The 26,851-nt window shown below is 36.3% G+C and overlaps 2 protein-coding genes across 3 annotated transcripts; one reads left to right on the top strand and one right to left on the bottom strand.

Moving 5' to 3' along the window:
* Positions 1 to 403: 403 nt before the first annotated feature.
* Nadsyn (NAD synthetase) lies at positions 404 to 26,851 on the top strand. Of its 2 annotated transcripts, none has more exons than XM_069499111.1 (13): positions 404 to 578; positions 17,720 to 17,878; positions 17,975 to 18,230; positions 18,483 to 18,628; positions 18,720 to 18,969; positions 19,332 to 19,536; positions 19,846 to 19,992; positions 20,301 to 20,449; positions 21,683 to 21,838; positions 22,635 to 22,849; positions 23,613 to 23,835; positions 24,211 to 24,387; positions 25,243 to 26,851. In XM_069499111.1, the coding sequence occupies exons 2-13, from the start codon at positions 17,733 to 17,735 to the stop codon at positions 25,369 to 25,371; spliced, it is 2,199 nt and encodes a 732-aa protein (XP_069355212.1). In that variant the 5' UTR covers positions 404 to 578; positions 17,720 to 17,732; the 3' UTR covers positions 25,372 to 26,851. The 2 variants fall into 2 exon arrangements, with proteins under 2 accessions (XP_069355212.1, XP_069355213.1); XM_069499112.1 differs by lacking the exon at positions 404 to 578 and adding an exon at positions 3,231 to 3,244 and having other exon boundaries at positions 17,722 to 17,878.
* Nna1 (Nna1 carboxypeptidase) lies at positions 3,422 to 13,544 on the bottom strand. The gene is made up of 17 exons (XM_034969684.2): positions 13,206 to 13,544; positions 12,940 to 13,115; positions 11,065 to 11,217; positions 10,676 to 10,908; positions 10,170 to 10,316; positions 8,738 to 8,996; positions 8,040 to 8,204; positions 7,824 to 7,939; positions 7,598 to 7,757; positions 7,200 to 7,519; positions 6,998 to 7,115; positions 6,827 to 6,904; positions 6,570 to 6,752; positions 5,653 to 5,801; positions 5,387 to 5,560; positions 5,142 to 5,309; positions 3,422 to 4,836 (listed from the first exon to the last, which is right to left on the bottom strand). Exons 1-17 carry the CDS (start codon positions 13,408 to 13,410, stop codon positions 4,542 to 4,544), a joined length of 3,099 nt encoding a protein of 1,032 aa, XP_034825575.2. The 5' UTR covers positions 13,411 to 13,544; the 3' UTR covers positions 3,422 to 4,541.

The following is a 26,851-nucleotide window of genomic DNA, read 5'->3' as shown; positions in this document are numbered from 1 at the left end:
CAAACACTTTCGCATTTATAATATTAAGTATAGGAGGCTAGTAATAAATCCGCACCAAAATGGCGAAAATCAAGTTGCTTCAAGAACAGATTCGCAATCACAAGTCTAGCGTACTTGTATTACTAGAGGTCAGTGGCACCAACAGGGCTCCAACAGTGGCTTCTTATTCTACTGTCTATGGTCAGCTTGCAGCTTGGCCCTATCGCGGTTGTTTGACAGCTACAATGTCACGATCGCAATCATCTCGGATTGGTTAATGCTCGCTCACTATTGGCCACCATGCATTGTTGCAACAAGAATCGCACAAATTCAGCAAATCAGAACAATTAAGATTGTAATAATGATTGATGCAGGTTTTAGACAATCGCCCTATGTCAGTGTCAAATGTCAAGCGACTAGCGAGTATAACGTCAATGTCAATATATCGAAAAGAAAATGTTATATTTGTTTTGGTAGTTTTTGCGGTTTTTATGTTTTTGATTTGAATTTGATTAAAATTTCCTTGTGTTGTGTGTAAATTAATAAATAAATGTGTGAAAACCCTTCTACATTTTATTACTAAGCTTACAACCGGTAACGTAAGTGAATTCTTTTCTTTTGAATAACCTTTTCCGTTAATATTTTTTTGTATGTATTAATAAATTACACTAGCGGCACGCTATGATGGCCGGTTTGACACATTACAATAGTGATGTGGAATGTCAATTTATTCTCGAACAAAAAACAATTAAGTTTTGTTTTTGTACCTGATTAAATAGGTTTAATAAAACAAAAATGTATATGTTTATTTAATTTATTTGAACGAACTGAATATTTGAACGAAAATGAATATACATACTTTATATGCACACAAGAAACATATGAATACAAAAGATACCGAAAAAGGTGCCACAAAAGGCCATAATTAATCAGATTCGTCCATACTACTATTTTCACTGTCGTCACTGCTATCATCACATACATTAATAATTATATGTTCGTTTTCTATAATATTATCTATTTTCACATCTCTTTCATAATCTTCCCTTATTAATTTAACAGTTCTATTCACAACCTTTTCCCAGTCTCCTTTAGTCACATGTTCACAAGCTTCTTCTAATAATTTTAGCATTTTTTTTGTGGTAAATGGGGGTTCTGTATTGTGTCTTGCAGCATATCCCTTAATTTGAGCCCACACCAACTCAATCGCATTATACTCACAATGGTAAGGCGGTAACCGTATAACTCTGTGCCCATGTTCTAATGCTATTTCGTCAATGACGTATCGGATCTTGGTTGGTTTGTTTTCTTTTAAAAGACGTACTAATTCCGCTTTTAACATATTCATGTTTGCATCTACGCCATTTTTACGAAGCCATGCGACGATATCAGCTTTCTTTTGGGATTGGGCAGGTGGCTTGTCAATTTGCATCGAGTGGTATGGGGCGTTGTCCATAATTATAATAGATGGTTCAGGGAGGCTACATAACATTGAGGTAAACCATTCAGTAAACTTTTCTCCATTCATGTCTTCATGATAGTCTCCAGTGGTTTTTGACGCAAAAGCCATGAGAGAACCTTCGACAAACCCGTTGATGGTTCCGGCGTGACAAATTATAAGTCGCGATCCTTTTCCTACAGGAACTTTGGAAGTAGATGCTGCTGTGTCATCGTTCCAAGAACGGCCTACAGTATGGTTAGCATTAAGCCATGTTTCATCCAAGAACACAACATTTTGCCAATTTTTGATTTCTTTCACTTGCCGTAAAAAAGTATACCTTGCCATCGCTATATCAAATCTTTCCATCAATATTTTGCGTTTGTTACATTTTTTGTATCGAAATCCAATGGTCTTCAAAATCTTCGTTAAAGAACTTTCCCCACCGAAGAATAATCCAGCTTCCTTCAGTGAATGCACCAACTTTTTTCTTGTTGGATACTCCTTCTGTAAATAGTAGCCGTAAACATGTCTTCGGATAGCATCGGCATCAAAGCTATCGATGCCTACGACTGGTTTTGCTCGTTTTCTCTTTTTTGGTGTGTGAAGTTTATTTTCTTCTGTGCCAGTCTCGCCATATTTTTTTTTAGTTATCCGTCTAACAGTTCGTTGTCCAATATTAAGCGCATCAGCTACGCGTTCAACCACTGACGTTATAGGTAAAATTGGCCCTCCATTTTGAGCTTCACGATCGAAATAGTTACGAAGGCGTATTAGGAACTCACGTGTCTGACTATTTAGAACAGTTCTCTGCGTACGTTCGGTCATATCGACGAAATCCACAACAAAGGGCTTGAACAGAGTCCAAATTAACGAGCAAGGGTCAACAGTAATGCAGTATCAATATTTGAAATCCAAAGCCAGGTCAAAACTATATCACAATCGCATTGCACTGACAGTTTATACTTTTCGAAGCAACGTCAATTCGAAACTGCTTTGTTTTGCATTGAGCATTGACGCGAGTTTGCCGGAGGTAGTAGTTGTGCTAGCCAGCGATCCTATGTGACGATCGTATTAGATTCCATTTTTAAAAATTTATTGATATTTTTTTGCGATTTCAGAGGTTTGTCCACATAGTGAAAATTGTTCATATTCACAAGTACATTCACCCCTTAAATGGTGCAAACTGATTTTTCTACACTTGTATACATTTAAGAAATCAATTTAATAAATAAATTTTGAGTCCTAAACCTAAAACTACATTCGATAAAATTTATGAATCTCTGCACATCACTATCGTCAATAAAGTAATACAATTATTTCCTTCAAAGTCGTTATCAATTAATACGGAACTTCATGAGCGGACAAACGTCAAACCGGCCATCATAGCGTGCCGCTAGTATAGTAATTACTTCTAAGATTATACGTTCTTTAAATTAATTTCATTATTAAATAGGTACTTGAGTATATTCTTCTTATAACTTTTTATTAAATTAAGGTTAAGTATTATAAGTAAGTTACAAGCATGTTACAAGTTGAAGATTTTCTGCTGGCACATAAAGGCTAGGTGCGCGAACGAGCGGTTAAATGGCTGGCCGGTCAAATAGCCAGATCAATTTATCGTATGAGATTATACAATACAGTCAGAGTAAGAGTGATCCATGTCCTTCTCTTTTTCTCACAACACTACTTATTTACACCAAAAAACTGGCAACCCAGGAAACTTCAGTTTAAGTAGGTACTTAAATTATTAAAAAGTCCAATTTTTAAGTAGGTAGGTAATTAAACAATCCATCAAAAATAAACAATTTAATTTAAGTATTATTAGTAAGTACTTATAAATGCAATTTGTTAATTGCTACTGATAAATTACAGTTGTTAAATAGCAATGTTTGTATGTGTAAAAGAACTTACATAATATGTGTTTATATCCGGGGTAAATGTAAACAGCGATACTTAATTGGAAATACTTATCATAAAAATATATGTAATATGTTTAGTTGATTTATAGTAAAAGAGAACCTTAGGTACTTGGACTTATTGTTTATGACAATGCACATTTAACATTTCCCCCTTTAAATGGTAAATGCGCCAAATAATATTATGTAGCATAATAAGCAGTTCACATTTACCCTGAAACAATCAAATGAAATTTTGGGGTAGTTTTTAAATTTATAGACTAGCACTTGGTTGCCATCAGAATTGGTGGCAGGTGATGATGCAGCCTAAGATGGAGCATGCTTGCCTTAAACAAGTTTTAAAATTCTAAAGGCATGATTTTAAAAACTGTTAAGTATTTCACTCTATGGCTGATTATTTGTTCTACCAAAGTTCTAGCAGTCCTGCAAATTGTGATACATTTTTAAACATTATGTTTACAATTACCCTGGTCTCTGCCAAATCATTATCAACTTTGCTTATGTTGAAATAATATTTCAAATCAATTGACACACTTACTAGACTGACCTTTGGCTTGGCAACTAGTAGTTGTGTCAATTGATTTTGGATATTATTTCAATGTTGATAAGGTTGATAATGGTTTAGCTGTGAAAAATGCTCTGCTGTACTCCGTCAGATGTGTGCCAGCTCTAAGACCTCGTTTAACACCGCACATTTTGTTGCAGGATCAGTTTATTGAATATGTAGTGGTGCAAAGACTAAGACCAATCATATTATAGTTAAAACTGTGTATGTTTTTGCTGAATAGTTTACACAAATAATGCAAAGTATGCGCCACAATGTATTTGGAAAGATATATCCTGCAAAAAACGTGCAGTGCAAAAAATGCTGTATGGACAAGGACTTATAGATAAATTAAGTAAACAAGTGCAAACATTGTATCATATAGTTTCAATCTATCAGAGTTTCAAATCTGTTATACACATATTTTGTAAACTTACTTAACTACTAACATTCTTTTACTCAAAAGAGTTTATAGAGCAATAGATTATGCACACAACGTTTCTGAGTTCAGTCGTATGTGTCAAAAGAAAACAGGCTGCCACTGCATATTTGCAGCTCAGTCCTTGCATCTTATAATATGTAGTATTATGCTTCAACTGTATGTGAAAATGATGTTATCTGCAAAGGTTCATTCACTAAACGGTGTTATTGCACACAAACCTCAAATTTTGTGTCTAGTTTCAGTGGCTGCTTTTTGTTGTTTGTTTCTGGTTGCTTTTGTCTTTTTCTTAACTTTTTTTGAAATTTGAATAGATGCATCCGAATCAGAATTTTCCGATACTATTGTGTTATTGGTTTTCCGATTTGATTTCTTAGTTTGAATCGCAGTTGCCACAAATGCACTTTTTCTGAAGACTGATTTGGATTGCTTATTTTGTGGTTGAGTATTCCTAGGTATGTCTGTGAAACTAGTGCTGTTCATGTGTGATATGCTTTCTGATTTTGCATATTTTAACCTAAAAAAAAACACTTTTGTATGTACTCTTGAAATATACTTAATTTTGCAATTTATAGAGCAAATTATATTGTTTTTTTTATTTCTACATCATAGCCATATTTGATTTTTTTTAATGAGAGTGTGCCACTCTATATTTTGTTAAGTATTTTTTTTAATTTATAGGTTGTATTGAGTTCTTAATATAAACCACAAATAAAATTACTGAATTAACTAGTTAATATAAAAAAGTTTAATGGCTAAAAAAGTTCTATTATGTGAACTGTGAATGATGTCCTATAATATAATTTAATAAATATTTCTTACTTTCCCTTTTTCTTATTTGTTTTAGATGTTTTAATAATGGGTTCCAGTAGGTCCTCAGAATTTGGCACTTTTACAGAAATCTTCTTTGATTTTAGTTTCTTTTTCTTTTTCTCATCTTTGCTTTTCTTTCGTTCATCTTCTAATTCTTCCAACTTTTTAGAGCATGACCTTATGAAAAATACAAGTTAAAAGGAGCAAGTAAGTTTAATGTACAATTTACTTAAGTTGTAATTTTGAAAAAATACCTAAGCAAAGCTTCACTGTCTGTAAAATATGAATTCATGGCAAAACTTGAAATTCCCCAAGACAAAGGTCCTTTTTCCTCATTTTGTACTCCAGTCCAAATATTTTTCTTTAATAAATTCAATTTCACCTGTAACTCCGATGGGTTATTTCTACTTTTTATTTCTGACAAGCACCTATGGTAAAAATATACAAATTAGATTGCTCAAAAACGTCACTGAATAGAGTTCTTAAATTACATAAAATATTTTTTTATAAATTATAATACTTAGGAGGTGGTAAACGGCGGAATTGATGCCATGAAGCAGGTTTTAACTTGGTTCTGTTAAGTGGTTCACTTATCAGTGATACACTTCTTGGTCTGCTTCCTTTTGTACATTTTTTTTCACGATCTGAGTTGAATGGTGAATCACTAGTCTGGAAAATAATTAGTATAAATTAAAAATTTAAATCACCCCCGATATGACCACATGATAGATCCTGTGACCCAGCTTTCTGTTCCATAACCAGACTCTGGTCACTGTCTGTTAACCAACTACACATCAAAACCAAACCAAGAGCTGAAAAGTTAAATACGAGTTACGACACATCTGCTGTAAGTTGTCGCAGAGTTAGGAAGTCCTTCTGTTAGGTAGGCTTCCTGGTTGCAGTATCACGCTAAGGTTATCATAATGATTGCATTGTAGGTACACCAATTGACCACCAGTTGAATTCATAAAAATGATGACGTCAGGTACATAGTATACCAAATATTGAGTTGATTTAGATAGGTGCTATAACATCCCACCTAAAAATTTGTATGATTGAGATCACTACACCAGCGTACAAAAGAACTAATAATCTTCAAAAGGCAAAACCGGTTCATCAAAAATAGCTAAACTCCATCTCGATTAAACACGCTTCCGAATATAAAAACCGCATTCAATTCGGTCGAGCCGTTTGACCACTACGCGTATGCGACTGACATACAAAGCAGTCACACTTACAACACAATTACACAACTCTTACAACTCTTTTGCGTAAAGGGGTAAAAATATTTCCATAAAAAGTATGTTCGTAATCTATTATAGCAGATTTCTGGGATCCATATTTTGTCTACCTCGAGGCATCCTGCGTTTATAAAACGCGTAGGTACTTATATAAAACAGGTACGACGATTTAATAATAGAATAAAGAAATAATTACAGGTGCTGGAAAAATCTTTAGTTCTGGTGGCATTCTCTTTTTTCTCCTTGGTTTTTGCTTTCCAGAAATTGTTAGCAGTTTGCGCACTCTTCTTATGGGGCTGATATTTTCTTCTAAGGAATCACAATCCGATGACGCATCTGTCATGGCATCTGATGTTAGGTCTATTGTTGCTCTTGAAACCTATAAAATAAGAACAACTGACAATGCATCCGAAAGTTTCGATTAGTTAATACAATGATATACCATATCAGGACCTGTAAAGTTTCTCTTTTCGTTTTCTTCTTCTCTATCCTATTTATTTTCTCTAGTGTTAGCCTTTGCTTTCTGGGTTTCTGCTAAAACAAATCAAGTTTAGTTATGAAATTTAAATTATACTTTCCTATATTGTTACAATATATCATGAAAATATTATTTATTAAACTTACAATATCTGTGCTAATATCGGGTAGGATAGGTGATGGCGGTGGTGCAAGTTGTGTTTTGCTTGAACGCTCTCTTGAGGGACCAGCTTCTGAACTACTGCTAGATGTATCCCCTTCGTCACTGTAATTTTTAGTTAAGTTGTTAAGTTTTGGTGAAGATTTTATTTAACTACGTGGATTGAAATTTTATAAGTGTTTTACAAACCTTGAATAATCTGACAGATCGATATTTGTTGGTTCATCAGCGTTAGAGCCCTCTTTTAATAAACGAGTAACTATTTTCGTTCTCAGTCTTTCTTTGCTAGGGTCTTCATCGTAGAAATCAAGTAAAGTTTCGCAAAATGTTCGACCGAGGTTCTCGTAATCTTGGGCACAGAAATGTGTTGACATTCTACTACCCAATTCAGAGCCTCCGAATGATGCTTCCATTGTGTAACTGTTGGCAACCCCTAGCATCCAAATAACAACTCTTGCTGTTCCTTCTTTGCTGCGTTGAATTCTAAATTTACAATTTTCAAATGAAAACTGAAATGAATAAAGTTTAAATAAGCAGTACCTAGTTAAATTATGCACAACATCTAATAGAATATGGTAGGTATATACCTTGTCAGCTGCATTTTTATGTAACATCAAAGGGAAAACTTGTTCCTCCAAACGCTTGTCGGAGTTTTTTCTGCTTTCGCATCCGTAAATAAATACATTATGTTTTCTCGAATGTGCATGTAAATCCACGTACATTGCCACGCCACATTCTTCCTGTAACCTACACTAAATTAGGTTATGAATTAAAAAAATTGTCTATTTTTATTCTAATCTACTGCATAATTACCTTCGTATCATTACTTTAGTATGCCACACAGGCGGATAAGTTTCTCTTATGACAGTTCGATATTGTCTATTTAGATCTTTTCCGGTTAGTGAACAACGGTTGTTGCCGACAATGACCTATAAAAATGATGGACCTTTATAAATGTTTAAACGCATTTATGGAATTTATTTAAATCGAAATCTGTACTAAAATTAAATAGTATAGTCGTATACTCACTCCATCGGGATTTAGCATGGGTACTAGTTTGAATATAAATTTTTCTCTAAGTTCGCGGGCTTGATTCGTGTCTCCAGTCAAGTAGTCCATAAAACCTTTCATCATCCATGATGAAGGACTTTCCCCTGGATGGACTCGAGCTGTTATTATCACAGCCTTTTTCTTCTGTTCGGAATAAGGATATAATTTGAATTTTTAGGGTTCCGTGCCTCAAAAGGAAAAAAGGAACCCTAATACTTTGTTGTATGTCTGTCCGTCTGTCCGTCTGTCCATCGTGTCTGTCAATAAAACTTATAGGGTACTTCCCGTTGACCTAGAATCATGAAATTTGATAGGTATGTAGGTCTTATAGCACAAGTAAAGGAATAAATCCGAAAACCGTGAGTTTGTGGTTACTTTACAGAAAAAAAAGTTAAAATGTGTTCGTGAACAAATATTAGAATTTTCAATTTTCAAAGTAGGATAACTATACCAAGTGGGTGACCTTGGTATCATATGAAAAAACTTTACTTGTACATTCTAAAACATTTTTATGCATAGGTACCTAATAGTTTTTGATGCATCGTGCAAAATGTCGAAAAAATACGACTGTAATACGGAACCCTCGGTGCGCGAGTCTGACTCGCACTTGGCCGGTTTTTAATGTATACTAATTGAGGATTTCTATTAATTGGTGTATTGTATTGTATTCTACATACCTTTGGTTCCATTTCGTTACAATTTTGTGGAGCAGTGATTGTCAAGTAATATACGTTGTTCCCAGCTAAAGTGCGACATAGGAGTCGCAATTTCGAATACATAGATTTTACAGGATGTGCTTGCAGCCTCGATAGATATTCTTGTAAATCAGAATATGTGTATGGATAACAATGTGCAATGTATACATCATCATCTGTATGCGGGAACTCTATGTTAAAAGTTAAAGTGTAACTTGGATATTGTTCTTCTTCTTCGCAGCTGAAAATATTGTTTTAATGTTATGTTATATTTACGAGCTGCTCAGAATCTGCGTGTGAAGAAAGTAAAAGACTTTACAAAGACAAATAAGACATTTTAGGGTTCCGTACCTCATACGTAGGAAAAACGGAACCCTTATAGGATCACTTCGTTGTCTGTCTGTCGGTCTGTCAAGAAACCTACAGGGTACTTCCCGTTGACCTAGAATCTTGAAATTTGGCAGGTAGTAGGTCTTATAGCAGACATTAGGGGAAAAATCTATAAACCGTGAATTTGTGGTTACATCACACAAAAAAAATTAAATTGTGATCATGAACTAAAAATTAAGTAGTATTTTTAATTTCCGAAGTAAGATAATTACATCAAGTGGGGTATCTTAATAAAGGGCTTCGCCTGTGCATTCTAAAACACATTTTTATTTATTTTTATGCATCACAGTTTTTGAATTGTCGTGCAAAATGTCGAAAAAATAGCCTGACTCTGCTGACTGAAACCTGCTGAAACTGCTGTTTGACTTTTTGAAATGGGTCTATCTAGAGCGTCCCAAGCGCGCTCCATACAAACGAAGTCTTATTCGTATTATTTGGATATGTTAGAATGAATGGATTGGATTGGTTAGAATACTAACCAATCCAAAAAAAAAAATTCGTAGACACGCTCTAGAAACTAGTAGGTACATTCGTATGTCGTTCAAATCTTTGAGCCCGTGTAACATTCCGTGATTCCAGTAGATGGCGTGACAATATTGACACTTGAAAATAAAATTACTCTTTTGTTATCCTTTGGTCTTACAATTTTTGTTATGTAAAAATGTAATTAGCTAGTCTCGAACCCGGGTATTGAGATTTACGAACCAGATACCTTGACCGCTGGGGGAAGGTGTCATACATTGAAATTAGAGTTTTATCAGCTGTTAGATAGAGTGATAGATGGCAAACTAAATTCGATAAATCACATTTCAGCTTGCACAGTAACCCCATCTAATTATAAGATGTCAAAATACGAGGTACCAGACTTTAAAAAGTTTAACGCGAGCTTCAAATGTATGTATGACGTTAGCAATCTATACTTGTAATAAATTATCTCTGGTTTGATTAAGAATAAAAATTCGGCTGGACGGGGCGCGCTCGGGATCGACTCCTTTTATATTATATTTGACAAAATGTAGCTTACGTTGAGTCATTCTTGTAGTATGCGATGTTATCGCCGCAACGTCTCCAACCGATCGAATGTAGCTGAGCGTCCTTCGTTGAATATAATAAAGGTCGCATGCCTTCATTGTACAGGCTTTCAGGTTTTGATAAATTTACTATAGAAAACCTGTAAACAAGAAAAATATAGGATTGAGTTTTCAATACGCTTTCAATAACAAACGGGACATTATTCATTTGTACAAAATTACTATACAATGCTTTAAAATTATCTACACGTGTAAATAGGAAATATGTATTCAAAATTAATTACCTAAGAAAAAATATTTAGGTATGATAATTAAGTTTAGTCCATAAAAAATGACTCCTCACGCGCCGTTTTAAATCTGTGTCAACTGTCATGTCAAAAGTACGGTTCACCTTTAAAATAAGGACTAAAATCGTACTTTTGACATGAAATTTGACACAAAAAGTAAAATGGCGCGTGAGGAGTTATTTTATACGCATTATATTTTCTATATTACCTACCTGTACATCATTTGCTTTTTCGTATTAGAAACTTTAAAATAAAACCATTGCATGTGCCTGTTTGTATAAAGATCAGTACGGAGGTGAAGTTCATAGTAAGCGGACGTTATTTTAATTGCTTTCGCCAAATTTCCGCTTTCAAAACGTGATTCGAATCTTAGTTCATCATCACCACCTGCACTCGTACACGCCGAAAGAAATAAACGGGACCCACCAACTGTGGAACGGCTAAACTGTAAAAGATAAAGAAATTACTAAGAAACAGTTAGAAAAATACTTGCTAACATTGTAGGTAGGTAACACAGAAGGAAGTTTGTGACACCGACTTTAGTTGTAAGCAGAAGTAAGGGGTATCGTGATAGAAAATGGTAAAACACAAATAATCTTACATAGTTGACAGCACTCATTGGATAGTACTGGAAAATTACTGTGCCCGCTTCCTCTCCAACTGGTTGAGGCCTTAGCTCCTTTCCCGTAGATATGTAGTAAGGCTCAGGTGATGCCGGACTCCACATTATGTGCTGTATTCTTTCTTCTACAACCTATCGACCGAAGATTTACTTATGAGAATACCAATATTTTTAATACATTAAAAATTGTCGTTGATGGAAACGCGTCAGAAATCAATCACTCTGACTTGTTCGAAAAATTTCGCAACGTTATATCTATACTATTAAACCACGGAGCCTGATGGTTAGGTATCTAGGTCCATTATATTGGAAGATGCACACTAACAAAAAATCTTTTCTTTAGTTGATACTTGATATCATGTTGATATGGTAAGGTACCTATTTCATAAAAAGACAATATGATTAAAGGTAAAATTATAAAAAGAAAATAAAAAAATATTAATCATTTTGCTGTGGAAGTTTGTTTTTTATTTTTTTTTTTATTTTTAACTTTTTAGTGTATGTAGTCATTCATTGCTTGGTACTTAAAATATCAATTCACTAGCAAAACTTTCCAAATCCACACGGATTAGGAGTTCAGTACCTTGAATGGAAGAGTTGGGACTTGGAATTCAATAACAAAATCTATGCTTATCGTTTACAACATTATTTCACCAGGAACAGTTCCTGAATCTCTATGGTTTAGGAGTGCTGTACCTACCCTGCATCATATGGTTTGAGGAGTTTGGACTTGAAGTGTAACCATGAAGCTGTTGCTTGATACCTAAAATATCAATTCACCATCAGAAATTCACGAATCCCCACGGCTTAGGAGCTCAGTACCTTGCAACATCAGAATTGAGGGGTTAGGATTCGAAGTTCTATGATGTAGTCTATGCTTAGTACCTCAAATAATATTGCAACATCCGCAGTTTCTGAATCACTATAGTTTAGGAGTGCTGTACCCTGCTTCAGCAGGGTTGAGGAGTTGGAACTTGGAGTCCAAGCATGAAGTCGTTGCTTGTAACCTACAATATCAACTCACTATGAACACTTCCTGGATCTTGATAACTTAGGCGGGCAGTAACCTTGCAGCATCAGGATTGAAGAGTTGGATCTAGAATTTTTTATGGGACCACCAGGAAAACTTCTACTAATAAAACTACTACAAATTTGCAAATCGGTCCAGAAACCTCGAAAAAATCGGTGTACATACATTAAAAACAATTTTTTACAAAAAAAATAAAAACCGACTTCGATACACAAACACTAAAAATGGAAAAATAATTTAATTTATTACCGAATATATTATGTATACAAGAGTTAATATAGTTCCATAATAATACTTTTTGGTGCCGGTGCCAATTAGCTTTAGCTGCGCGAATCGTCTAGACTTCATATTTTTATGAGACTCCACAATGGCACCTCATCGGTAATAAATTAAATTATTTTTCCATTTTTAGTGTTTGTGTATCGAAGTCGGTTTTTATTTTTTTTGTAAAAAAAATTTATTTCACAATTTTTAGTGGTCCCATGGAATTATGCTATGACTGGTTAAAAATCTACTGTTTACTAAGCTATTACACTGATCGCGAGCAATTTACTCTTATCCGTTGAGGAGTTCCAGTGTCTATCTTCGAAGATGTTCATCAGATCTTCACCAAATTTAAATGGGACCAACTTTGAACTATACCCTTTCAAACAAAAAAAGAATTTTCAAAATCGGTCCAGGCGTCTTCGAGTAATTGGGCAACATACATAAAAAAAAAAAAAAGATTCCGACGAATTGAGAACCCCCTCCTGTTTTTGAAGTCGGTTAAAAAAGGGCTGAATTGAGAACCACCTCCTTTTTGGAAGTCGGTTAACTATCCTTACTTGACATTCTGACGGCCATCGTGGTGCTTGCTGTGGGCAGTCGAGCTCTTTGGGGAGGGCAAATAAATCTCGAGGCTCTCTTAATTTTGCTGTTGTCTTAAAAGTTTTTATGTCGGTATTTATTTCTAGTTGATTTGTTTTGATGTTGTTGTGAAGAAAATTTGATATGAAAGTTCCTGAAAAAATATCATTTTCGTTTCACCCATACATATGTATTATTATCATTGAAAAAAGTTGCAGGTATTTAAAGCGTGTAAATTCGTCACCTTTATTGCATATAGGAAAGAGGGAAGCTTGCAAAGATTTCACTTGGTCTATATTTGCTATCAATAAATTATCTTGCAATACCGGGTCCCTAGTAGGGAGCGTCAGCGTCACCGTGGTATTGTCGATGTAGTCCCGCCTCTGTTCTTCTTGCTCTATCATAATTACGTTATCTTGAACACATTCAAGTTGTTTCCACCATAACATTTTACTAAGTTTACCACCGGAGGGTTTTTTGTTCGCTACGGTATACTCATCGCGTTTGTAAGCATTATTAAATAATCTGTCACCATGGCTGCAAATCTATTTTAACTGATAATCGGCAGGTTTTTTCGTATAAACTGGCGGGTGAATCGGCGCACGGAAGCGAACTGAGGATTTCGTGTTCCAAAAGTTTATTGTTATTCCGAGACGAAAGCCGTACCTACTGATGGCATGCTTCGATCGCATAGCGCTTTATCAAGTGATTTGTGACGTCAGTCAGACAGTAAAGAGTTGGAAACCTATCAATTAGAATTTGTAGCGTGGCAGCTTTTAAAAATTACCTATTCTATGAAGATTAATTGTCAATTTATTACCTGACTGCACCAGAAGGAGGGTAATGTTTTAGGGTGTATGTATGTGTGTATCAAAAATTGTTTGGCTTCGCCTAAAGCCTCAACGGGTAGGTTGATTTAATAAATGAGGTGTCGTTAGATTCGTCTTGGTTGTGAGAGCGACACTCAAAAACAATATGGCGGACGCTAGCCATCGAAAACCAATATTTTTGAAACAAATTTCTATCTGCAGTATACTCCTATTGGAGTATCTGTCTGACTGATGGTGGAGTATTCTCAATCGCTTGAAAAAACCCAGAGTTTATAGCTATTATCGAGAGAATATCAATATAATATCAATTTTCTTTATTTTTGATGGAAAATTGACTCTGGAAGATTTGAAAATTTCGGAAAATCCTGAAATACACACATACGTTTATTTTTTCTTTTTGACAAAATTTAAATTTTAATTGACTACCGTGAACGGGTTGTCTCTTCAACTTGTAGTCGCCTCACCGACCGCTTCCAAAAAAAAACAACCTGTACCTATATAGAATATAGCAATATCTACGTAGCTTACCTTTTTCGACACTTTTTGGTATTTCTTTCTCCAATTTATCCATTGCCATTATTTCTTAAAAATTCACGTCATATTCTCAATAACTGCTCTTAACTTCATAATGTTTAATAAACTTAGCATTAGCATGGCTATAAAAATCACAGTGAATGCTTTCTTGACTGGCTCTTTACGTTCCCACCTCCGCACTGAATGGATTTATGGCTTCAGTACGTGAACCATTTTCACAGATATCCTTTCATAAATGCTTTCGATAGCTAACTATAGAAGCAAAATACTTACATTCATGTCTTTAAACTGGTTTGAATTATTTTATTTATACTTGTGTGGCGAAGTTTTATTTTGACCATAGGTCGAAAGGTCATTAACGATCGAATTAAATATTTTGTAACTTATAAAAAATATCTTGATGTAGTTTTCAATTTTCCGCTGAAGTTTACTAACTTCTGTTATTGCCACGAGGAAAATGCGCTTTCCGTTTCCCTGAAAACCTGAAAGGTGACTGCACTTCCGCGTAATGTGTAAACTTGTGTGGAAGGGTTCAATTCAAAGTTCGCTGCCAACTTCGATTGTAATCGCTAAACTTTTCGCAGACACACGAATACGAAGAAGTCCCCAGTACAAAATTATAATAAACTTCCCTGATTTCTATCTTCAGTCGGTAGTAGAAGCTTTTGATTTATTATGTATGATTTGGTAGAACCTCGTTTATGCAAGACCTTGCGATCACTATGAAGACAATAAAATCTCTTTGGTAGGTACAGTATACATCAGCTGATCTAAGTACGTCTTACTTAAATCTGAATACAAAACCGACAAGTGCCTACTTAATATTTTTAGTTCAGAATATTAAGCTTTCTTACCAGAATACCAACCAGTTTGGCCAATTCACTGTAATGAATTTTAATGAATTAATATCGTTATCGTCTTCTATATTTAGGCATATCTGCCTTTCAGCATTTCAGCAAATATTTAGCCAGGTAACAGACAGATATAGCATTTAAGTATACCTACTCTATAAATATTGTTAAATCTGTTCCAAATATGCATTTTCGCTGTACGTACCGCCTACGTTACAGCTTTAACAAAAATAAGAAATTCTTATTGAAAAATGCTTGGAAAAATACTGTAAGTATCAGTGCACCAACATATTATTATATTGTTAGGTCTATCTATAAAATGAAATGCTTATTTTGCAACATAAGAGATTTTTGGTTTGATTCTCGGTTGATAAAATCTTTTCTAATTTGGCGTAGGTCTTGGTGTTTTCTCTAATGGAGCTTAGTTTGCGGTTAGTTACGAAGCGGTCCCTCTTTCAGGGTAATTAAAAGTGCCTACTGACAGTCCAATTTCATTCACACGCAATTTGTCGAAATTTGTTGTTGGAGTCGAAATTAATCGTACTCTACTAACGATTCAACCAGCAACATATGTGAGTAGATCACAAATCACGCGAAGACCTGAATCGCCTTAGTCTGTTTTTTATCCCATAAATGTGAAAGATTTTTTACAGATCAAACACTTTCTTCCACGCATTCTTTTTATAAGATTTTTATCGATAAAGTGACAAGAAAAAGTTTTAAAACAGCACTAAAACCTGACTACTACCCGCGAATTGCCGATAGATAGCGACAGATATACTTATTGACACGATACAATAGCAAAAAAAAATTTGGAGACCTCCACTTTTTTGGATGAAACATCCGTCAGATTTTGTTCCTGTAAAGTATATAGGAAAGGTCCTATGTAGCCTATGCCACTCGAATCATAGCAACGAAATAATTGACACCTCATTCATCAAAACATCGCATGCTGCATGATCATACAGATTTGATCTGTTTCAGCGGAATCATAGCCATCGATGATTATAGCAAATAAAGCTTTTGGTTCATTGTAACAATTTCGTGTAAAAAATTGTATTCTTTGTGATTTTGAATTTTAAAAAAAAGTGTAGCAGTGTAAAAGACGACGGCAATGTGATATTTACATGCGTTTCTCTTGAAATAACTAAGTAGGTACTTACTCGCCTATAGTATACGACAGGTCGAGATAGCAATCAGGGTGGGGACACCCCGCACACCCGCACAGCCCCCGCGCTAACCCGGTGCGGGATAACGCGGGTGACGTCCGGGTATGCGTGGCGTCCCCCAGCCTCTACCCCCGATTGCCATTTCAACCTGTCACGACATACCTATACTGGCATATCTATTGGCTGCCTATAAGGTTATAGTCTTCTACTTTATTATATAAGCTTGTTTATCAATATTATAGTTATTACTTATATTCTAATATTTAGTAGAAATAGGTCGCCAATCGAGGCTAAGTTTATTAAGTAATATCTATTAGTTGCCAAGGCAACTGAGTTAGTAAGTCGATAAACTTTACTGGCAACAAAGAAATTATACTCTTGGTAAGAATTTATTTGATCCATATCGTATTTAATAGTTGTTATTGTTTTACGAAAAGTTTATATAGTTCCAAATCTGTAGTAGTAGTCTGAATAAGATTTTATTTTATTACCTATCTGCCTAGTGGTAGCTTTTTTATTATCTTACTCTTGTATATTGGCTTATAGCATCGATATTCGACGCACAAAAATAAAAAAAATAAAGCAAAACATTTATCAATGTTTTGTTTAAAATGTGTTTCTCCCTTTTTTCATCCGACATGGCGACGCGACGGGAAATTGAAAGACTGATGTTATAATATTTTGAAATCCTTAATTACTTATGGACTTCAGGTTGTTAGATTGTTTTTTCTATTAGCATAGGTACCATGATCAGTTTTATTATTTTGATATGTACTTACTTAATTAGAAAAAAAAATGAAATTTGTGTACCTACTGCCTCTTGAAGGATCAAGGCACGTTTAGTTTCTAACGGTTATTAAAAATACTTTTGTATAGAATATCTCCCGAATTTCGGCAATGTTACCTAACCTGTTTAAGAATTCGTAGGGTTCTTCTTCAGTGCACATCGTGCACTCAACTTACTCGTTTGTTTCAACAGTGCGTAGACCTTTTGTAGGGGTCGTAGGCTATTCCGAGGTGATTGGCCGCGGCCTGGCACGGAGCGGCGCGGATCGATTTCTTCAGACCGCCCTGTCGTGTGTCACTGTCACTCATCAATGAATCGTGAGGTACTATATTGTTATGTACCTATACTGCTATCTGAATAATTTTGTCAAAGATAGGTGGATGCGATTTTTCAGACAGTCATAAAATACATCTCAAAGCTGATCCCTTAATCCCTTATCAGTTTAATTCCAATATAGTAATCTTCTTCTTGATCATCTTCTAGGTATGTTTTGCCTCAATCGCATAATAAATCGGTGGCCAATTCTCTCATTAATGAATGATAATATTTTAATGCTGGCAAAACTTTATGAAAATTCTTATTTTTACAGAAAATACCAAAATGGGTCGTAAAGTAGTAGTAGCCGTATGCACACTAAACCAATGGGCTCTGGATTTCGAAGGAAACTTAAGTAGAATTTTGCAGTCTATCCAAGAGGCTAAAGAAATGGGGGCTCTTTATAGAACAGGACCAGAATTGGAAATATGGTAAGTGTAGGTAGGATAAGGAAATCTAGAGCTTTTGAACTAAATACGTGTTATAAAGCTATTTAGGTATAGTCTGAAAGTCAAATTATTTTGTAGCGGATATAGTTGTGAAGATCACTTCCACGAACCAGACACATACCTTCACAGCTGGCAAGTGTTGGCGGAACTACTAAAATCATCAACATGTAAAGATATTCTCATAGATGTTGGGATGCCCGTGCAACACAGAAATGTTTCTTACAATTGCCGAGTAGCTTTCCTCAATAAGAAAATTCTCCTGATCAGACCAAAGATGATTTTGTGTGAAAATGGTAACTACAGAGAGACGCGATGGTTTTCTTGTTGGACCAAAGTAAGTAGACTTAGGGCCCTTTCGCAATACTTACGATGCGACGTCGCATCGTAAAATTCTACGGTATCGTACAATGCATCGCGGGAATTTGCATGAAAATTGCATTGGCCTCAATGTAATTCCCATGCAATTTTGTTCACGTTCAACGTTGTTCTTGCGATGCGACGTCGTACCGCAAGTGTTGTGAAAAGGCCGTGCAGAATAACCTGTCAAGCCGAATCCGAAAGGTTGACTCCAGTCGTTTTGTTACAGGAACGTCAAGTTGAAGAATATTATTTACCAAGAATGATTACGGCAATCACTAATCAGACGACAGTCCCAATAGGGGATGCAGTTATTTCCACCAGAGACACGTGTATTGGCTTCGAAATCTGTGAAGAGTTATGGAATCCACAAAGGTAAATCTGTACACTCTGGTATCGGCCAATTCGTCTCTATTCATAGACACATACCTATGTTACACTTAAATCAAATTTTGTTTCATTGCAGTCGGCATATTCCTATGAGCCTCGATGGAGTAGAAATAATATCAAACGGCTCCGGCAGTTACATGGAACTACGCAAAGCGTACGTTACCGTAAATTTAGTAAAAAGCGCTACATTTAAGAGCGGAGGTGCGTATTTGTTCAGCAATCTGCGAGGCTGCGATGGACAAAGGATATATTTTAACGGTTGCTCCTGTGTGGCAGTAAATGGAGAGGTTGTGAGTCGGGGGCTGCAGTTTGCACTGCACGATGTTGTGAGTTATTTACTTCCCAAGTAATTTATTCGACGTTGAATTCTATGCTGAAAGTCATTTAAATTGCTTTAAATTGCTACTGAACGACTGTGTTCATGCTCTTCTGTCTTCGAATTGTCTGCCATTTGACGTAATTTGTCGTAATTTTTTAGTTTTAAAATAGTTAGCAAACTCAAAACTAGCAGCGAATGTGGATTTTACGAATTTAGGAAGAACCTCTATTTAATAATTACTAAGAAATAATTTATTTTTGATTGACCTAGGCATCATCACCATTGTCCAACATAAGCTTAGCTAAATATTCAGTTTCTCTTCAACTGCGATCGAAGTTTTATCCAACTAATTGACCATCCCAATTTCAGGAAGTAATAACTGCTACAATAGATTTAGAAGACATACGCTCTTATCGTACAAAAATCCGCTCCAGAAGCCATTTGGCTGCCTCAAATCCACCATTTCCCCGAATTTCCGTGGATTTTGCGCTTTCCGATGACGAAGACGTTAATCTTAGTTTTAGCCCACCGATAGAATGGAAATATTTGACACCAGAAGAAGAAATAGAACTAGGTAAGCATTTAAAAAGTTTTTTTTTCATTCGGTGGTTTGTCTAAGTATTCAACATTCAACATCTTCACTCTGATTCAGTTTAGTGCGATGGTCACAATAATTTTGACCTCAGATGGCACTGTTGAATTAAAGCAGGATACACAGTCATGTCCAGGAAATACGGGCGGTACCTATCGTATGTTCCACTCTGTAATATAACAGACAAATCTATAATTTGTCTGTTTTGGCGGCTTATAGCGAGTTAGGCCTGTTGTTTCTTGTGTAAAATGAAACTATATGATTAAAGATTCAGGTTTAATTCAATTTTAGGCCCAGCATGTTGGTTGTGGGACTATCTCAGAAGATCAGGCCAGGGTGGTTTCTTCCTACCCCTCAGTGGAGGTGTAGATTCTACTAGCACAGCGTGTATTGTTTTCTCAATGTGTACGCAAATATGTGAAGCTGTACAGAAAGGAGGTAATATCTTATTTATACACATTTTTGCCAACAAACCGGACCTAAACGATTCGGGGCTTAAAGAGCCTTTGAACATCCTAAAACTAGACATAGATTTAAGCAATTAAATATCACTTGCTTGAACGGTGAAGGAAAACGTGTGGAAACCTGCACGCCTGGGAGTTCTCCATAATGTTCTCACTTGTGTGAAGTCTGCCAATCCACACTTGACCAGCATGGTGGACTATGACCGAAGCCTTCCCATTCTGAGTAGGTCATGATGAAGATGATGATACAGAATCACACCACATGGTATATTTTATTTTTAGAGAGTCAAGTTCTATATGACGTTCGCAAGATCCTCTGTCAATCGGATTATACCCCGTCCGACCCAATGGAGCTTTGTAATAGGCTTCTGGTCACGTGCTACATGGCGACAGAAAACTCTAGCCAGGAGACTAAGCAGCGAGCCTCTCAGGTGAACTTTGTTTAAAAAAAATATGAATTAGGTAGGTATTATTATTATTATTATTATTTATTTATTTATTATTTAATTAGAACGGCCATAAAGCCAATTACACTAATTAAACTACGAGTACAAACTAACATAAACATACATACAAAAATTGTTAAAATTATAAATTTTAAAAAGCAAAATTATAAATTTTCACAAAAGGTATATAATGAGGCCGATTCTCTTGTACACAATCTCTAAACTAAACTAAATTAAGAGGTCGAAATCTAGTTGCTATCCTTTTCCGCAAGCAACGTTATGAAAGGGATAGCAATAGATTTAGACGTGCCATTTTAGTTTAGTTTAGAGTTTGGGTACAAAGGAATTAGCCCCAATATCTCTTCAATATAGCAAGACAAGGGCTCACTTGTTTGAATGGGGACCCACAGGCTAAACTGATTTCAGGACCGCCACAAGAGGTCCGGCGAATGCAACCTGTCATCTTCATAGTTTCTTACTTAGTCTGGTTTCAAATGTTAACATGACAATTTTTTTTAATTATGGCAGCTCAGTATAGCCAGTTCCATAGATGATACTACCTCTATGGCCGGTTTGCTTATGCGCCACCTGTCGGGATAAATTGGCAGTGTGGATCCCCAATTCCATTTAACCACTCGTGCCCTTTTCTCGACGCCTCCGTGATGACGCTTCGTTACGCTCCGAATTTTCTTAGTATCTATAGAAGAATAGTTGAAGAGGAGCGCCTCTTAAACGCCCTAGATGCCCGCCTCAACTATCTGCTCTACGAACGACTCGCTTTAGACCAGTTTATTGCTTGGTAGTTTGTCCTGAACATTTTTGCATCAGATAAATTCTTTGTAAAATGCTTCGTTGTTTTAAAAATCTTACGGTTTAACCACAAAAAATTTAACACTTTGACTGATGATTAAGTTAACGTTTGAAAGATTTTGCATGGGAAATCCGTTAGGCTTAAAATAAACAGACATCTAACGCTTGTTTAGATTTTTGTGGTAAGACCGTTTATGCTATATATAGAGCGTACATTTTGAGATTTCACTCGCCATTTTAGCTCTATGTGTCAACTGTCATGTCAACAGTACGGTTAAGGACTAAAATCGTACTTTTGATATGCCAGTTAACACATAGAGCTAAAATGGCGAGTGAGATCTCGAAATATGTATATGCATTATGCCTCCTATGGGTTTGTTAGTAGGCTAAGTATCAATATGTTTGCAGCTTGCGAGTGAAATAGGTAGTTATCACTTTCCAATAGTGATAGATTCGGCCGTGAGCGCCGTGATAGGTATATTCACTACTGCCACTGGTTTAGTACCGAAGTTCAGGAGCAAGGGCGGCTGTCCTCGGCAAAATCTCGCTTTACAAAATATTCAGGTAAGTAGTATTATAGAGCTATACCTACCTTCTTTTTTAGCTATTCTTGTTTAGCAAGTTCCTAAGTTCGAAGACCTCTCTGGCGCAGTGGTGACCGCTGTGGTCTTATAAGTGGGAGGTCCCAGGTTCGATTCCTGGCAGAGGCAGTTTGCTAATTTATATTTTCTGAATGGTTTCTGAACTGGTCTGGTGGGAGGCTACTGCCGTAGCTAGTTACCGCCCTACCGGCAAAGCCGTGCCGGCAAACGATTTAGAGGTACAGTACGATGCCGTGTACAAATCAAAGGGGTATGGGTTTAATAAAAACTGCCATACCCCTTTCAGGTCAGCCCGCTTCCATCTTAGACTGCATCATGACTTACCACCAGGTGAGATTGCAGTCAAGGGCTAACTGGTATCTGAATAGAAAAATAAAACATGTCTCCAACTATAATGAAGCGTGCTTTAATGCACCCCAAAGGGTGAATAATATTGTGAGAACGTGAAATCCACTCGTGTAACTTGACGTGTCGTGTTCGCAGTAAGCTATACATTCTATGTATGCAGAAAATACATCCTGTGTACAGAAGAATCATTCCGCAAAAATGTTACATAACTAGTGAACCTTATTACGACGCAATAAAGTGCAATTCAGCTCGTCCAGCCTATAATTTAATAAACCCTATCTAACACGTAAACACACCACACCACCAGAAGATGAGATGAGATATTTCTCGGGTCACGTGACCAAGTGAGCTAGGCTTGAACACGCTCGCAATTCGCCTGCTAATACCATCGTAAAAGTATCTTTTCACAGGCGCGCCTTCGAATGGTTCTATCGTATCTATTCGCGCAACTAATGCTATGGGTCAGAGGAAGGCCGGGTGGTCTGCTAGTATTGGGCTCTTCCAACGTAGACGAAGCCCTTAGAGGGTATATGACCAAGTACGATTGCTCTAGCGCCGATGTTAACCCCATTGGAGGGGTATCTAAGACGGATCTAAAGTCCTTCCTACAGTACGCTAAAAGCCGGTAAGTCTGCAACGTCTTGATATTCTATAGTTTGTAAAAAATATTCTTTACTGCGTGTTTCGATTCATGAAAAGTATCGGCAAGTTACCAACTTCGTGACTCGCATACACGCAACGCATCGTAAATAACAAAAATATAAAGAATACGAAAATAACTATAAAAAACTTTTTACAAGATCGAGCTTGCGTTACAAGTTTACATACTCGTAGGGGAGCTTTTTTGTTTAAAAAAACTAACCTAGTCTTCTTTATAAGTCTTTAAAAACTGAAAAGAGTAATTAGGTTTACGTATTCTTCTTGTGTCAGTTCCTCTACTTTGCGAATTGTGGCTCCCTCGATATATCATAATTCGCGATGTTATACCATTTTTAGGGTTCCGTACCTCAAAAGGAAAAACGGAACCCTTATAGGATCACTTAGTTGTCTGTCTGTCTGTACTCTGTCTGTCAAGAAACCTACAGAGTACATTTGGGGAAAAAGTTGAAATTCGTGAACTTAGAGTTAGATCACACAAAAAAATTAAATTGTGGTCATTAACTAATAATTAGTATTTTCAATTTTCTAAGTAAGATAACTATATCAAGTGGGGTATCATATGAAAGGTCTTCACCTGGGTATTCTAAAACAGATTTTTATTTATTTTTATGTATCATAGTTTTTGAATTATCCTGCAAAATGTCGAAAAAATACGACTAGTACGGAACCATCAAAAAAATATAAATGTACTGATAGACGATATTATCATTAGTTCTTTCGTTGTACAGATTTTTCTTGCCATCTCTCTCTGAAATACTCCAAGCGCCGCCGACAGCGGAATTAGAACCATTGTCCGATGGTCAAATAACGCAGACCGATGAACAAGATATGGGAATGACATACGCAGAACTGTCGGAGTTCGGACGGCTGAGGAAGACCTACAACTGCGGACCGTTCAGCATGTTCCAGAAACTAGTTCACCAGTGGAATAACAAGTGCACACCGCAAGAGGTAAATGTTAACCTTACCTTTAGTATTTTTAGGGTTCTGTACCTCAAAAGGAAAAAGGATCCCTTATAGGATCACTTTGTTGTCTGTCTGTCTATCTGTCTGTGTCGGTCTGTCAAGAAACCTACAGGGTACTTCCCGTTGACCTAGAATCATTTAATTTATCAGGTACGTAGGTCTTATAGCAGACATAAGGGGAAAAATCTGAAAACCGTGAATTTGTGGTTACATCCCATAAAAAAAATTAAATTGTGGTCATGAACTACAAATTAGTATTTTCAATTTTCGAAGTAATGGTAACTATAACCCCACACCCAGCTTTGGCCAGTACCCATATCCGATCCTCTATTGATTATATATTACATATTTAAATTCTAGGTGGCAGAAAAAGTGAAGCACTTCTTCCGCTGCTACGCGATAAACCGGCACAAAATGACCGTCCTCACGCCGTCCTACCACGCGGAGTCTTATAGCCCTGACGACAACCGCTTCGACCACCGCCCGTTCCTCTACCGCGTGCACTGGAACTGGCAGTTCAAGACCATCGACGACGCCGTAACTACCTTCCTTTTCTCTTCCTGGGTTTCTTTTCCGCACTTAGACGTAGTCGTTCGTTGTACGAGAGATCTCTGATGCAGCTCCCCGTCGGATCGTTCCAGCCAACCGAGCTCACCTTCATATAAGCAGTAGGTAAAACCTTGTTATAAGCATACAATGACCGTCCTCCCACCTACCATGCAACGTCTACATACCTGACGACCGAACCGCTTCGACCACCGCCCGTTTCTCTACCGCGTGCACTGGTACTGGCAGTTCACGACCATCGCCGACGCCGCGCCGTAAGTAACTAGCCTTATTGTATACACCACTTCTGTCAGGTCTTTCTTATCTTCTCTGGACTGAATTTCGGTTACGGCAGCTATACGGAGACTACGCAGTAAATACAGGCGCATTCTTTATTCGGTCCGATTAGACAGCAATCTGACACGACTAGAGAGAGTATCAGACGCAAGACCAACTTTTGGCTGCTACTGTGAATTTTTGTTGGTAAGTAAAACCACAATAATGCCCACCGATGCCTGTGATCTTGTGGTAAATGGTGACCACGACCACCGTTCAACACAGGGTCCTAACTACGTAGGAAACTACGTAGGCCAGTTCAGGTCGCTCCTTCGTCCCACACATACCGCACGATTGTTTTGTCTAGACGGCTTTGTCGAACCTCTATATTATGTAATATCATATCCTTATTCTGTGGTAAAACCAAATAACTTGACCTGAAGCCTTTTTTGTGGGCACAGTTACGCTGGACAGATATCGCCTTTTATTATCGGCAAGAGAATTTTGACCCTTATTCCAAGTGAAATATTTTCTTATCCAAATTCTTCAAATTTACGCATTTTATTAAAGGTCGCGCAAATGGGAAAGGATAAACGTATCAAGCAGGGTGACACGAGCTCAAAACCAGAATCCCCATCGAGTGCGAGTCCGAACATAAACTTCAACCTGCGGCGAGATAGAAAGGGAGTACTTATTTAAATTCTAAACAGTAAAATCGTTTTATAGAGTAAAAAAGATTTGTATGAAATTAATATCCGCTTTTTCTAGCAAAGATACGCAACATTTAAAGATGATCGCATATTATGTATACTTACGCAACTCATTTTTCGTATTGAATAAATCGTAATTGCGTATTTTGAAGTACTGAAAAATGCATTTCGTATGCCATATGCTTTTTAGTGCGACCAGTTAAGTCTATTAAGGGTCGATTTTCTATCTAAATATTTAAATGAATTGTCAATTTTCCTCAGTTATCCAAGGGTTGAAGAATCATTTATCCTATTTTACACTTTATTAGAAGATAGATTTCGAGCTTGTTTCGCCGTATTTCCTAAAATGACTAATTCTGTCATACACAATCTTTTAAACTAAATTGACAGGTCTAAATCTAGAGCTACCCTTTTTCACAAGGAGCATCATGAAAGAGATAGCAGCACATTTAGCCACTTTGACTTTGCTCAGACTTAAGACACGGTAAAAACGAGACAGCGTTTTATCGCTGGCATACGTCTGTCTCGTTTTAACTAAAACTTAAGTCTGAGCAAAGTCAAAGCACGCTCTACCAGATCTCAGCCTTAGACATGTCATTTCAGTTTAGAGGCTGCGTAAAGCAGTTAGAGGTTATAATAAAATACGTATGTATTTTAAAATATAGTCCGTACAATATGACGTCTCACGCGCCATTTTTACTCCATGGATCAACTGTCGTGTCAAAAGTACGGTTCACCTTTGAAATAAGGACAAAAATCGTACTTTTGACATACTGGCGCGCGAGGAGTTAAATTTGCGCGTTATACATTGAAATACATAGTTATATTAACAAGGACTGATTTTGCAATCACCGAATAAACCCCACATTTTGAACTGTCAAAACCTCTTTATTCCTCAGACAAATATTACGCTATTTAAAAATTGGCCACAAAACATAGACGTAGCTTGAATTTAGCCTTCGATCACAGAAAAAAAAGAGTTTAGCTTACACTAGTATAGAGTAAAGTTGTATGTAGGCAAATTCGATTAAAAATATGGATGTCAGACGAGATCAAAGATGGTACAAAGATGTGGCTTTTATTTAGAATAAAGTTGTATTTAACTGTTGACATAAATGGTCATTCCAGTGATTCTGTATGAGTCTGACTTAAAAATAAATAGTTATTTAGTTGTCATAATGGTAGTTCCTTTGTGAAGAATAACACACATTGTTGGCACAATAAAATATATATTAGTTTAAGAATTTAAACTGTAAGGGACACACTCGCGAACGCTATTTATATAATAAAATGTCATTTTTACACAAACTACGATGTCATATATAAACTTAGACATGAAATACTTAATAGTTTTCAGTTTGTTGTTGATTATTGTTTATAATATTGTACCTATGGTATACTTCTGAAAAGAATTAAAATATTTTTCTTTCTTTTGTCAAAATAAATAAAGCATAAATAAACAGAACAAA

This window comes from Maniola hyperantus, chromosome 6, assembly GCF_902806685.2.
Source record: "Maniola hyperantus chromosome 6, iAphHyp1.2, whole genome shotgun sequence".
NCBI lineage: Eukaryota > Metazoa > Arthropoda > Insecta > Lepidoptera > Nymphalidae > Maniola > Maniola hyperantus.
The sequence above is the reverse complement of the archived record's forward strand: the minus strand, read 5'-3'. Positions and strand labels throughout refer to the sequence as shown.